General features: G+C 32.9%; 1 protein-coding gene across 5 annotated transcripts in view; it reads left to right on the top strand.

Annotated features, from left to right (window-relative positions):
• LCORL (ligand dependent nuclear receptor corepressor like) overlaps positions 1 to 14,559 on the top strand; it is a 164,662-nt gene that overhangs the window by 60,263 nt on the left and 89,840 nt on the right. For 3 of the 5 annotated variants that reach the window (XM_018049326.1, XM_018049322.1, XM_018049325.1), the window contains exons 3-4: positions 2,824 to 2,903; positions 3,800 to 3,929. In XM_018049326.1, the coding sequence (XP_017904815.1) occupies positions 2,824 to 2,903; positions 3,800 to 3,929 (210 nt within the window). Of the gene's footprint in view, positions 1 to 29; positions 93 to 2,823; positions 2,904 to 3,799; positions 3,930 to 14,559 lie in introns of all 5 variants that reach the window. The other 2 variants (XM_018049323.1, XM_018049324.1) reach the window with 2 other exon arrangements.

Raw genomic sequence — 14,559 nt, 5'->3', positions numbered from 1 at the left:
AGAGATAAAATGAATGTGTTTTGTTGTAGTGCTTATTTAATTTTTATGACCTGAAAGGACAACCTGGACAGAGGGAGAAGTCTGGCCTCCAGGTGATTTTTCAAAATCGCTTTTCCTATATATAAAAAATGTATACCACCAGCATTTATTTGGATTGAAAATTAAAAGTTGCTATATAAAGAGTAAATATTTTAAAGTAAATTCATATATTTCCAAACATAGTAACATTTAATGGCATTTATGTAATCATTGAATATTCAGTGCCATTTATTTAACTATTTAGGCATTTATTTTAATTAAATTTCCTTGAAGAACTCACCTAAAGTGACTAAAATAAATAAGGATTATCTCAGCATGCCCAATTTTATTTTACAACTGGTAATTGTCTGAATTAACCCAAAGTTGTTGTCCCTTGAGTCAACGTATTTTTCACTTAAGCTTTATGAAAACTTTCAATGACTTTTTTTTTTTTCCTTTCTTTACAATATCAGTGACTTTTCAAAAACACCTTTTCCAGACCTACTAGCTGTTTTTCAAAAATCCTAATCTTAGCCAGTGGCTAAGACTTTGCACTCCCAAGGCAGGGGGCCCAGGTTCTATCCCTGATCAGGGAACTAGATCCCACATGCCAAAACTAAGAGCCCAAATGCTGCAACTGAAGATCCTGAATACTGCAGCTAAGACTGGCACAGCCAAACAAATATTAAAAAAAAAAAAAAAAAAAAAAATCCCAGTGCTGGAGTCCTTTCATATTTCTGGTTCTTGAGGCCATAATTTTCAAAAGCTTTAAGATTTCCTTGATCTATCAAAATTATCCTTGGCATATGAGTCAAGTTTTAGTACAGTAATGCTGCATAACAGACAGCTTCAAAATCTATTTCATGCTTGTGGGTGACTATTCATTGGAGTCTAGGCTGTGGATGGGGTTTACATCTCCTCATGACCGCACGTTCCAGACTGAATGGATAATGGCTTTATGGGGCAAGTTCTTCTGATGTTGGATGGTGAAAGTTCAAGATAATTGCCATGGGGAATTTGCCATGTCTTTTAAAGCCTCTGTTTAGAGTGGTATACTGTCACTTCTTATATATTCATTTCATTGGTCGGAAAGCTTTGCCTCACTCTCTATAAGAGACACTGCATAGTCTTACATTCAAGAGGATGAGTCTGTGATTCTGATATAATGACTGGGTAAAAGTTGGAAAAAATTATGAACCTGCATAACTACAGTTCTGGGTTTTTAATTGTATAGATTATGTAAACCTTTTGATTTGTCAGATTCTTTACACAAATTGATCAGTTTTCTTAAGCAGATATTCAATTAAAGTTATCTGTCTTCTGCAAACTAACTTTATTAAATACATGTGTCAGTACAGAATTTAAAAAATAATGACTAGTGACTCTACCTGATTAATAATTAGCCTTTGCATGATGTTTTGTAGTTTATAAAATATTTTAATATTTTAAAAATTGGTCATAAATAAGTTAGGTTATAAGAATCCTTATTTTACATATGTGGAAATTAAAAGCCTGGCTTGGCAAGGCTATAACTAGTAGGTTCCATTCCAGATTTTTGGAGACTTCAAATCCAGTCATCTTTCCATTACTCATCCTGGATCTTATGTTCCCAGTCCCTATTCTTTCCCAGTTTAAATAAATAATGGGAATATTTCTGGACCACTGCCAGAAATGAAAGGAATCTATCACTGCACTCTTTATATTCCAACAAATTATATATCTTCTATTCTGACCTGTGTATCTGAATTAATGCAAGAGGCTGAACCTATCTAGTATTTATTCATTATCATTCCAGAAAGATGAATGTTTATTTCCTTTGTAGTTTAGCAGAAAACAAGTATTTAATTTCATTAAACATTTCAAAAGTATAAGAGAAATTACTGTGGTACACCAGTGCTTTTCCAATTAGTTCTAATGTAGCTGCCTCAGATGATGATGGTTTCTGTATTTGAGGTTCTGTGTATTAAATTATTTGGGAAAAGAAATTGGAGGGAGTTTCTGTTGCAAGGAGTAAGTTTGAAAAATCTCTGTCTATACCAAGTATAGTTAGGATAGAAATGTTATTATTTCTTCATAAAATTCCTTCATTTGAAAATGTTTTCCACGAACTCTCTAATATATTCCAGTAGTTGGATTATAAGGAACATTCTTGTGAAAAAAATCCATGTTTTGTATTGAATAATATAACTTGTTTACTTGTTTTTTACCCTAACTTTTATAACAAATCTTTTAGCAATGTAATAAAAAAATCTGATCTGACTTTTTAGTAGTGGATTTCTATTAAATTTTCTTGGACAGCATTCCATGTTCTCAAATTTGTAGGTTTTTCTGGTGCTTTATTCCATTTTTGTTTTATATTGTCATTTGTGCCAAATTTATTCCCTTATCCCATATCTCCCTGTCTGTTTTGATTTCTTTCATAGTGAAAATAAAAATTAGTAGACAATAATAAATCGAGTATTTCAGAAGGTTAAATGATACTTAACACATTATTAGCCAGTGACATAGTAATGCTACAGGTTTAGTTACTGCAGAAATCCCCTGGTCAAATAATGTGTTGAAACTCTATTGTTGGATGATGAATTTATAGCCAGCTCATTGTTCTTGCTACTTTGTCCAATAATAGTGCAAAATTACTCTCCATATTTCTTTTTAAATGTCACCAGTTTAATTTTTTTTTTAGGCCTTTCCCCCTTACTTTTAGTAGTTAGCTTTTTTATATGACCCATTGCTGTGGAGAGTGGTAATTTTATTTGTTTTATATAAAGTTAGTGTATTTAATCAATATTTTTCCCTCTTTTGAAGACTGTGAACCAGAAGAGCTGACTGACTGGTCTATGGATGAAAAATGTTCATTTTGTAACCTACAAAGAGAAGCAGTCAGTGTAAGTTTTAGTGCTATGAAATTATTTCTAAACTAATTGCACAGTTGTAACGCAAATTTTTTAAACTTAATTTGTTCTGAGAATTTGGGACTTAGAGTGAAATTTAAATACTTGATTTTGGTAATAAGAATATTTTGAAGTCTCATGTTAGAAGTCTAACATTTAGCTTAACTTGCAGGTGAAAATCCCAATATACTCATCTTTTTTGCTTATTTCACATTTGTTTCTTAAAACTCCTGACTCATAAAGTTCAGTTCAGTTCTCTTTCATATTTAGGTTGACAAAGGTGAGCCTAGTTTGATCTGAGACTACCTTACAGTCTGATTTCTTAGGAATCAGTGGTTGGAAGATAATGTAGTCCTATTTTTTAGATTTTTACTTTTTCTTGAAGTCTTTTGGATATCGTAATTGTCTCCTGTGAAATAATTATTAGTTTTTATTGTAAATAGGGCATAAACTAGACAAGTAGAATCATCTTGTATGGTAGGAAGTCCTAATTCTTTTAATACTGTTGTGAGAATGGCGAAAAAGAAATGGGAACTTGGAGAACTTGCACCCATTTTGGTCATGTTAGTGGGTAAACATCTGCTTTGTTCTTCAAACTCTCATTGCTGGCATGCTATATAGTGAATTTATTTAACAATATATTTTATCTTTTCTCCCTCTTCCTCTTGTTTGACAGTAGTTTTGCTAAGAAATAAGGCTAGTTTGGCCCTTTATCAAATATAAATTTCTTTTTTCCTGATTCCTTCCCCAAATTTTATATTTTGTATATAATTTCATATATTTAAAAGACCGAACAAATGACCATTTAGAGAATTTCTTTTTGCCATTTTAATGAAGTCCCATGTTTAAATAAAAAGTGATTTTTTAATGATGTTTTCTTCTAATTTTAGGATTGTATACCATCTCTTGATTCTTCACAGTCGACACCAACAGAGGAGCTATCATCTCAGGGCCAGTCCAACACTGAAAAGATTGAATGCCAAGCAGAAAATTACCTAAATGCACTCTTTCGAAAGAAAGGTAATATTGATATACTTTGTCATTTAAAATTTGTAGTAGAGACCTAAAATGTATGAATTTTTCTCACATACGAGTTTTTAATATGTCAGTCTCTACTCCATTCTTGATTATTTCCTTCTTTGTCCTTAGTTTTTCTCCATGTTTTTAAGGCATTAGGATTTGCAGTCATAGGGCTAGCCTTCTGCTAGGCTTTCCTTTTCACCATTCTGAAATCTCTCCTTGACTTTATTTTGTTAATTACTGTAGGCAGAAGAAAATTTTGTATGCTTTTGGTCTTCCTTATTTTGTTGCTTTTCTCAAGACTGCAAAAGTTCTTTTGTGTTCAATAAGTGATAGATATATTGCAAAACTGTTTATAGAAATGTAATAGTTAAATCATTTATCAGCCAGGTTGGTAGTATATTTGCTGGCTTGAGATTTCAGTGTTTCTTTGATAGCTTGAATGTGCTATTAGAATGTCACTGTTCTTCTTTGCTTCCTGTCTATCTAAACATTTAATCCAAATGAGGGTTGTTTCATGTGTTTCCTTGCTTGATACATATGTATCAGGCAGAATTTGTTTTCATATCTTAAGCTACTTGAGAAAACTAGAGAAATATAGACCCTTCCATTTTTTTTTCTTGGCCATTTCTGCAATAGTAGAATGTCTTTAATTTTTACCATGTAGACCTTGGGAGTAAGTGATGGTTTAGGGGGAATGCAGGGTGGTAGTGGGAAGATCATCTTACCTCCCAACTTCCAGAGATGAGGAAAATGATACTGTATTTTCATCTAAGTATTGATAGTGCTTTTAATACTCTTTTGAATTAGGTAACATCAGATATTTTCTGTTAAATAGGTACCTTTCAAGTTTTAATCTGTAATGTTGAATATTGTCCTTACATTTGAGAAAGGAGGCTTTTGTTCAGTCTTAGTGTTATGAGTTCTTTTATGTGTTGAAATATGAAAATCCTCTGATTAGAAGAATAATTAGCATATTAAAAGGCCTAAAGTTAAGAACTATATATATTTTTAAGTGTAAAGGACTGAAAATCTTTCCCTGTGTGTAATTAAAGTAACTCATATTGAGAAATTGTCATTGTCGTTAAAAAACAAAATTTAAAAAAAAATTTTTTACATGAACTAATATAAAAATACTTTACATGCTTTAAGGATTTTGTATTAATTTAGAAAATTTTATTCTGCCTATATATTTACACTTATGAGAAGAATTACATTCTCAGATTTACATCACAAAGAGAGCTGGAGGAAATGTATGCATTTACACACATGCATGCAGAAAGTTTCACTCATCTTAGAACTCATTACTCAGTCTCCTTCTCCTTTGAGTAATTTGTAATGGTAGTAGGTAGAAATTAATAATAGTAACTTTTAATATTTGATAGTATGGAGTTAACCTGTGCTCCATTGCCCTATTAAGAGTAATCAGTAAAAAATTGGTACTATTTCAGCTGATTCAAGCATCTGGGTCTTCAAGAGGTCTCCTACCAGTGGTTGGGTGAGTGTTCATGGATATTTAGTGACCTCTCCATTTGGGGATTTTTGTTTTTCTTCGAGATCTTTGAAGGATCACAGAGTTTTTAAATAAAAGGTTCTTATTAGTAGTATTTTTGCCTTACCTTAGGTCTTTAGTATTTTTGTCTTTGTTAATTTCTTTAGTTGTGGTCCATCATCACCTTCCAGATTTAATTAAACATAAGGACTTTTCTACTTGTTTACTTGGCTTTGTTTCTGTTGTTTGTTTTTAATTTCTATGAATGAAATAGTTTTCGAGATTTCCAATATGATCTGACCAGGATGTGGCTGGAAGATAGTAACAGTATCTTTTAAATGGTCTTAATTCCTTTATGCATTTATTTCTTTAGTAAGTTCTTTAACTTTGAAACAAAAGGCAAAAAAAAAAATGTGTTTTTAAAGATAGGAAATATTTCCGAGTCTTTGGAAGCAAATAAAATGCTAATAGAAGCCTGTTGTTGGTTGGTGAAGTTTTTATTTGATTCCTGAACATTTCACAAAGTCAGTCATTTTTAGGAATTCTGGATATTAGTAACATTAATATTACTGATACTTTGAATCTGTTGCTTAGTTTGAGGAACATAAGCATGTGATCATCTTGCCAAAACACAGAGAAATCTTTTAATATTCTTATTATAGCTTGTTTATTATCTTTCTTAACTATAGTTTTATGGACTTCGATGATATATTTCCTTTATTGAAAACTCACACTTAGGATAATTATTATGGTTGATGTCACCAATTATGATGTCATCAATCATGATTGAACACTAAGCCCGTTTAATCGCAAAACATTGTTGAGAGATAGATACTCTTGTTATCATCTTAACAGATAAAGATAATAAAGCTCAGAGAAGTTAAGTTTTGTGTTGTGAACATTTGAACCCTGGGAAGAAATTTTTAAAAGGTCAAAGATGTTTTATGTGAAGAGCACTTAGATTCTAAGTATTAAGTAGAAAAGTCTTCCTGTTTTCTACTGCTTAACAGCCTAGAATTAGGATTATTTTGATTGAATTGGGAAGGCTAGAGAGGACCTATGAGAAATACAGAGCATTCCATCTTGCCTTCATATGAACTATGAACAGCTTTAGTGATTAGTTCCCTTACAGTATTTAGTAATTGGAAAAGCTTATTATTTAATCTAAATACAGTTTGGACAATCCCTTATAATAGAAGCTAGTCAAAAATACTCATTGCGGGTTGAATAAGTATAGTCAGGGAGAGGGGATATTTTAGTGTAGAAGTGAATTTTTAACTAATTTTGTATATTCTTTAGAAATGTTTCAGAGTTGAGTTCCTTGTAGAGATTAACCTGCACATTTATTTATGTAGAGTGCTAGAGTAGAATGAAACCTCCATGATAGCAGGGACTTTGTTTTGTTAATTGCAGAATCCTCAGTATATGGAATAGTACTTGTCACATCTTGTATCTTCAATAAATATTTCTTGAATGGATGAATGAGCACTAAGATAAACTAATATATGTTCCAGTTTTTCTTCATACTTATGGTATAATACTTATTCCATTTGAAGGATAAAATTGTTTTGCATGTATATATAGTTTATCTTCTACTTTGTACTTAAATTTATTACTATGTATGTTTAGCATGAATATGTTTATTTTGAAATGTGGATAAACATAGGCATATAAATATAAAATGCCTTTTCTGAAGCTATCCTCATAGGATGTAAACTAAATTATTTTGACTTTAGGCTTCATATTCTCTGATCACCTGAAGCAGTGTAAATCACTAGCTTACAATTCAAGAAGATATCTCATCTTTTATTTTTCAGTTAAAGAAGCCTACTTAACTAAATTGGACAGATAGCATACACATTGTAGCTGAATGAATCATACTGCTAAGTATATAATAAAATAAAGCCTTCCTTCATCAAAATATGATGTTTTTCCTACTTTATCCTCCACCCCCCTACCCCCCCCCATCTCCCCCAACAACACATATTTAACATTCATTTAACTATTATTCTGGCCATTTCTTTTCGAAGCCCTTCTTGATATATAGTTGAAAGCTGCTATTAACCAATCTTTTCCCCTGAAATTAATTGATAGCCAGGTTTTATATAAAGTTTTTCATGCCTTTTCTGAACACAAATCTTTTTCCCTTTAAACTTTTAATTTTTAAGCTTTGTAATATTACATGAAATAAATATTAATACTTCTCATTAATTAATTGGATTATGTTTGATACTAAAACATTTGACTTAGAAACAGGAGTATTAAATCTTTTAGATTGCTTTTCTCTAAATGCAGGTATCTTTGAATGGCTATGTAAATTTGACCTGATTCGTTCATACCCTAGGTATTTATTATACAAATGCACCTTTCTGATACCATGTGGTCATATATTGAAAAAGTGAATTTAAAGTGTTATATTCTCTGCAACCTCATAGACTGTAGCCCACCAGACTCCTCTGTCCATGGAATTCTCCAGGCAAGAATACTGGAGGGGGTAGCCATCCCCTTCTCTAGGGGAATCTTCCTGACCCAGGGATCGAACCCAGGTCTCCCACATTGCAGTCAGATTCTTTACCAGCTGAGCCACCAGGGAAGGCCCCTTGGCTTTCTCTTTATATGTGGGTTGCCTTTTTGGAACTCTCAGGGAACTGTATGTTGCTGCTGCTGCCGCCAAGTCGCTTCAGTTGTGTCCAACTCCTAGCAACACCATGGACTGCAACCTACCAGACTCCTCCACCCATGGGATTTTCCAGGCAAGAGTACTGGAGTGGGTTGCCATTGCCTTCTCCGAACTGTATGTTAGTGTGGTAAAATAATCCATATACCATAATGAGTCATAATCCAAAGGTGTTCATGAAAAAAATTTTTTTTTTTTTGCCATATACATAGATGATATGAATGAAATTCTAAGAACACACTAAAAGTTATAACTGGATTTAAGATCTTAGGCATTTCTGTTAAAGTCACCTTTCTGCCTGTGACACCATCCATAGTAGGAATTAAAGACAGACTGTTGGATTATTCATTTACCATTACCTGGATTCTTTTATCTCCTTTTGTCTTCTTTAATCTCTAATTTGACCTAGTCAGTTACGCCTTTACAAGCACCCATATTTTTTTCCACTGTGTTTTCTGAAACTTATGATCTTTCATCAACAATCCCCTATATCCTCAGTCTTTTCTCTTAATGTTCCCTTTACTTTATTACTTTAGGTGAAACCTGTATATTCATAAAAGATGCTTTTGTCGCCCTTTCTCTTGCTAAATGTTTTTAATTGCTTGCTTTATGTAATACAGGAGTGATAAAATTGACAAGTTCTGAGATCTTTATAGCTGCTTTCCGATCATTTATTTACTTTCCTCACTCAAAACCCTGAGCTTCTCTGAAGCACCTGACATCTACCTGTTCCATCCACATCATCATGTTACATACCTCTACTAACTTTTTTCACTTTCTTCCTCCTGTCTTAGTTCTTGGTGACTTCAAGTACTATGCAGCTGATTCATTCAACATTCTGGCTTCTCAGTTACTTGACCTCTCCATTTTAATGCTCTTTTCCTCCATTCCACTCCAGCCACCTTTCTGATGATCATCCCTAGACCTTTGCCACCTCCCAAATATAATTTCAACCTTTCCTATTTCTGACACCATTTTATTTTAATAGTCATCCTAATATTTTTAACCTTTTTGCAACCCCCAATCTATTGACCATACCACTTCTCACTATTCATTGTCTCATGATTTCACTTTTCTCCTTACTCATTTCAGATACTGTGCTTGATTGCTGTAATCATCTTTCTATAAAGTCTTAACTTCCTTGCTTCTCTTTTCCTTTCTCATATTTGCATGCCAGAACCTCATCTGGATTTTGACCCTGTACCCCATATATTATACACTTGCCCTGGAACAGCTGAACTTGACTAAAGTTAAATACCTAGGTAGTTATTTTATATCCCTCTCCTCAAATTCTTCACAACTAAAAACCACCACTCCTTTTTGTAGTGCAGTTACCTTCTAACATTATATAATTTGCTTATTTTTTAAATGTATTATTCATTGTCTTTTTCCATCTGCTAGTATTAAACACCATGAAGAATTGGATTTTTGTATTTTTTCCTTCTGAGATATCTCTAACATCTGACACACAGTAGGTACTTATTTTCTGTGCTTTTACCATCTTCACTTTGTTCTCCTTTTCTTTTCAACTCATCCTGATTAGACTTTCTTTTCTACTACCCTGCTGAAAGTGTTTTATCATTTTCATTGGTAATTCCATTTTGTACTCTTTAGAGGAAAGTTAATCAGTTCTCACCTTATTCAAATTTTCACCATTCATCAGTGATAGGGTTGATCACTTCCTTAATCCTGGTTTCTAGGATATTATATTCTTTTAATTTTTTTCCCCCTATCTTGCAAATTACTTCTTTCACATGCTTCTTGCTGGTTTTTCTTTTCTTTACCTTTAAATATTGAAGAGCCCAAGAGTTAGTCCTCAGTGTCTTGTCTTCTTAAATGGCTTCTCTTACTTGGTAGCTTCATTTCATCCAGTCAGTATGTCTTGGTGACATCTGAATATTGTAGGATTATATCTAATTCTAATCTTTTCTCTAGCTTTTCTCTCTTATATCTCTCTACTTGGTATTCATTAGAATATCTAATGGGTACTTCACATGACCTCTCTAAAACAGAATTCTTGATTTTACTTTCCCAAACTTCTCCTGTTCCAACCTTTCCTATCTTAGTGAAAGTATCACTCTTGACCCTAGTTGGTTGCTAGTCCCCAAAACAAGAAACTTATCTTGATTCCTCAGTATCCTCTATACACACATGCAAGCTATCATCAACTCCCATTTGTTGTTCTACCTTCAAAATCTATTCTAAATGTGACCGTGTCTCACCATTTCCATTGCTGCCACTCTAATCCAAGACACTTCATCTCTGGCATGTACTACTTGATATTGACCAGAGACATATTAACACCACAAGCATTAGTTTCTGCAAAAATCCCCTTGTCAATATGTGTTAAAGAGCCTCCGAACTGTTTCTCTTTCTACTTTTCTCTTTCCGACCAGTTCATTTTTCTACACAAAATGATATTTCTGAAGCCCAAACAGTACATCATTCCTCTGCCCAAAAGTTTCCAGTGGCTTTGCATGTCACTTAGAGTAAAATCTATCAGAGGTTTGATCTACATGGCCTAGTTTAGCCTCCTTTTCAACCAAATCTCTTATTGCTTATTCTTTTGCAGACTCTGGCTTTTTGCTCATCCTCTGATGTGCTAACCTTATTGCCATCTCAGGGTCTTCTCGCTGTTGCTGTTACCTCTGTCTAGAATCCTTGTTTGCACCTGAGCATTGCACTCCATTGTATTACCAAACATTACCCTTGGCCCTGATCACTTGTTGCTCCAACCACCCTGTTTATGATAATTCTTTCAGACAGTCTTTCCTACCATTCTGCTTTTTGTTTGTTTGTTTTTCTAACTGACTCCTCTTTTAATGTGTTTGTTGTCTCTGCTACTTCTACAATATAAGAACAATAAGACGGGATTTTTATTATGCTATATCCCTAGCACTTAGAATTGTATATGATGCAGTCAAAACTCAATAACTTAATTGAGTGACAGAGAAAAGGAATATTTTAAAGCTCAGCAGTAATGCTTTAAAATCATGATTTAAAAGATCATGTTTGTTTTGAAAGCATGACTTACAGTATACTAGATGTTTTAGCAAAGTCTTTAATGAGTCCTTGTATGTGATAAGAAAGTCTTCTAGGAATCAGCCTAAATAATGAAAATAAAAGTGATTCCAGATTTCTTTCAGAAATGTTTGGTCATTGAATTATTCTTTTCAGTAGTTTTACACAATCCTGATAACCTTTTAAGGACATAATTTAAATTTTGAGGAAGCAGTGGTTCTTCCATTTCTCTTTATATAAGGAGTTCTGTCTAAATTATTTCTTTGCACATTCTAATTAAGTTTTAAAAATGTAGTCTGTTAGGTGAGAGGGAAGACCTAATTCTCAGAAGAGTATAGTTCTATTTGGGGCCCTTTTTTTTGTATCACCATCTGTCCCTGGGTAATATTTCTTCCCTGTACTTTGTCTCTAGTATGGCAGATAATGGAATTGGCCTGTGTATAAATAAATGTAATAATCTATATATGCTATTCAAAATAATCAGAGTTCTGAACTGGAAAAAGCACTTTTATGTAAAAGTAACAGTTATTATAATTACTATGTACTATTTAGCTGTTTTGTATTAACTTAGTAATATCATTTAAAAATCTTCTTAGAATATTTTTCTGATTTTCTTGAGTAACTCATAAATTCACCAGATATATCATCACCCATGTGTTCTTTCATAAAATGCTACTAATTTAGTTCTTTCTTTCCTTGAGTGTGACTTCCCCCAAAGCAAAACTAGCAAGTTGGCCTTTATAAAACGTATTTCCCATCCATGATTAGAGAAGTTAATTCATTCAAGAAAGTTCCACTAATCTTCCTTCTATATGCTAGGTACCATATTAGTGAAAAGAAAAAACACAAAAACATCTCTGTCTGCATGAACTTTTGTGTGGTAGTATGGGGAAGCAAGCAGTAAATAAGTAAATTATGTTTGTGGTTCAGTGTGCATGTATGCACATGCATACACACACACATACAGTCCCCTACCTTACACACATGCTGGATATAAATATATATTTAAGTGTTGGAGACAAAGGAGGAAGAGGAGCATTGGGAATACCAGGGCAGAGGTGGTATTCAAGTAACATTTGAGCAGCCATTAAAAAAAAAAAAAGGATATCAAACTACAGAAAACCTGGAGAAAATACATTTCAAGAGTTAAAGATAATATTGATTTTGAAAATTTATGTATCAGGCATGTGGGAAGTGATTGCCACCCCATTCCTCAGTTTTACAGACTACTTATTTTCCTTTTAAGACCACGCTAAAATTATAGCATTTTAAAGCAGATATGGGATTTAGAGATTATTTGATTCTACTGTTCCTTTCAGTTCAGTTCAGTTCAGTTCAGTTCAGTTGCTCAGCTGTGTCCGACTCTTTGCGACTCCATGAATCGCAGCACGCCAGGCCTGCCTGTCCATCACCAACTCCCAGAGTTCACTCAGACTCACGTCCATCAAGTCATAATTTAAGTAACTTAACCAAGGAACATATATTATTTAACATGTATTAAATAACATAAGATAGTGATTATCAATAATACTTAGTAAAATAATCAAAAAGCCATTTTACAAAATGTTTAATAAAAAGTTGCTTACATGAAGTGTGATGGTAATAAAAGAGATGAAGGCTTAGTTTTTGTTGCTGTTTGGTGATGAGTAATATTAAGTCAGAGTGAGCTGGGGAAGTAGTGAACAGATGAATGTCTGAATCCGTGGAACTAACTCTGAACCATCAGCTGAAGTCAGAGGAAAGGCAGTGGGATTTTTAAGAAACTAAAAATGGATGAACTACTCAATTCACTTGTAGTTTTTCAGCCCCTGGTCACCCGTTAATGTGTGGAGTCTTCTGATCATGATCAAGCTCAACTTGTATCAACCAAAATTTTATATGCATGATGTGAAATTTCTTTTGAAGATTTGGTGTCAAGTATTTGTGACTCCTTTATCTTTGCCTGAATAATGATGAACATCAAGTTGAAAGATTTTCTCAATCATAATGTAATGTTAACAGTTATCATTTTCATGGTCTACTTCATTAAATCTAGTCTCCTTAACAAGTAAGACATTTTGCTTTACAGTCAACATTTCTTTTAACACCTGAAGGTTAACAGAAAATATGCTAGGATTGTGCATATTCCAGTCATTGTTTATTGAGATACTTTTCCCAAAGCCTGATTGGCTGAGAGTATCTTTTTATCAAAACACTTTAATAAATCCATGGTCCCCTATAGGGACCATGAGATGGGAGGTAAGTAAATTTACTGTTCTTTTAATAGGTCTTTAATAGTTTCCACACACCTCCTGTACTTTAAAGCATCTCTGCAAATAGAGTGTGATTTTCATATTTAAAAGATGTGTGTTTCGTGATACATAATAATGTATGAGACTGTAGACCTTAAGTGATGTATATGCTGTATGGGTGTATTTAAGAGACTTCAAAGGATAATTTTGATTCTATAAAATGATTTCTACCTTCTTTGTCAATTTTAAATATTATTCTGTCATATCCCCCTAATAGTATTTAGTAGATTTTGAACTTCTTGGAGGCAAAGAATATTTTAATAATTTTTTTCTTTCCAATTCATTATAAACATTTCTTAGTTTCTTAGAGTTCTGGTCAAGGACATCAATCATAAATATAGAAGATACTCTTCAACATGTAATAGGTATTTGCTATTCAATTTATGTATAATTATTCATTTTAGGGATAAAGTGATGAAAAATCATTTAAAGGTGAATTTTCCTGAACATACATACATGTGTGTGGTAGAATAACATGGCTCAGCTGCCAAACAGGTTTTAGGATACCATACAGCAGTATGGTTCAGGAGTATTGGCAGGTGACCAAGCAAATAACAGGAGAAGCCTGCTCAAAAGATTATGCAAAAGCAGTTTCCTTCTTTCAGTCGCTATATATTCAGGTGTCTTAAAAGTTTGCTCTATGAAATAATATGTTTCTAAAATGAGAGGGTTTCTTGTTTTCTTGTTTTTTTTTTTTTTTTAATGAGAACTGATGTTTACAGGTTTTATTCAATCCCTTGGTCACAGGTTGTGTGTGTTTGTTCGATGCTGTGAAAATAAGGGTGTTTGTTTGTTTTTTAACTTCTTGGAAAATTACATTTCTTAGAGATCTGATTTTCTCTGCCTTTTTTTTTTCTTTTTAAATTTTGTCTCTACATTTCAGCAGCTTCATATTATTTTAAATTGTTTTAATTAAACACATCGTTTGTTTAATATGCTTTTAAAACAGTGCTTATCTCTGTTATTATATACCTAAAAACAGCAGATGGTTAGATGACTTTACAGTAAAAACCACTATGATAATTCTTTTGCTTATTTTCTTTTTAAGATATACTTTAACACATATGTGTAGAACGTTTTCATTGTCCTTGTAAATAATACATCTAAAACTGTAATCCACAATTCTTAGAACTGTGGTTCCTCTTGTTA

This window comes from Capra hircus, chromosome 6 (assembly GCF_001704415.2).
Source record: "Capra hircus breed San Clemente chromosome 6, ASM170441v1, whole genome shotgun sequence".
NCBI classification, from domain to species: Eukaryota; Metazoa; Chordata; class Mammalia; order Artiodactyla; family Bovidae; genus Capra; species Capra hircus.
The sequence above is the reverse complement of the archived record's forward strand: the minus strand, read 5'-3'. Positions and strand labels throughout refer to the sequence as shown.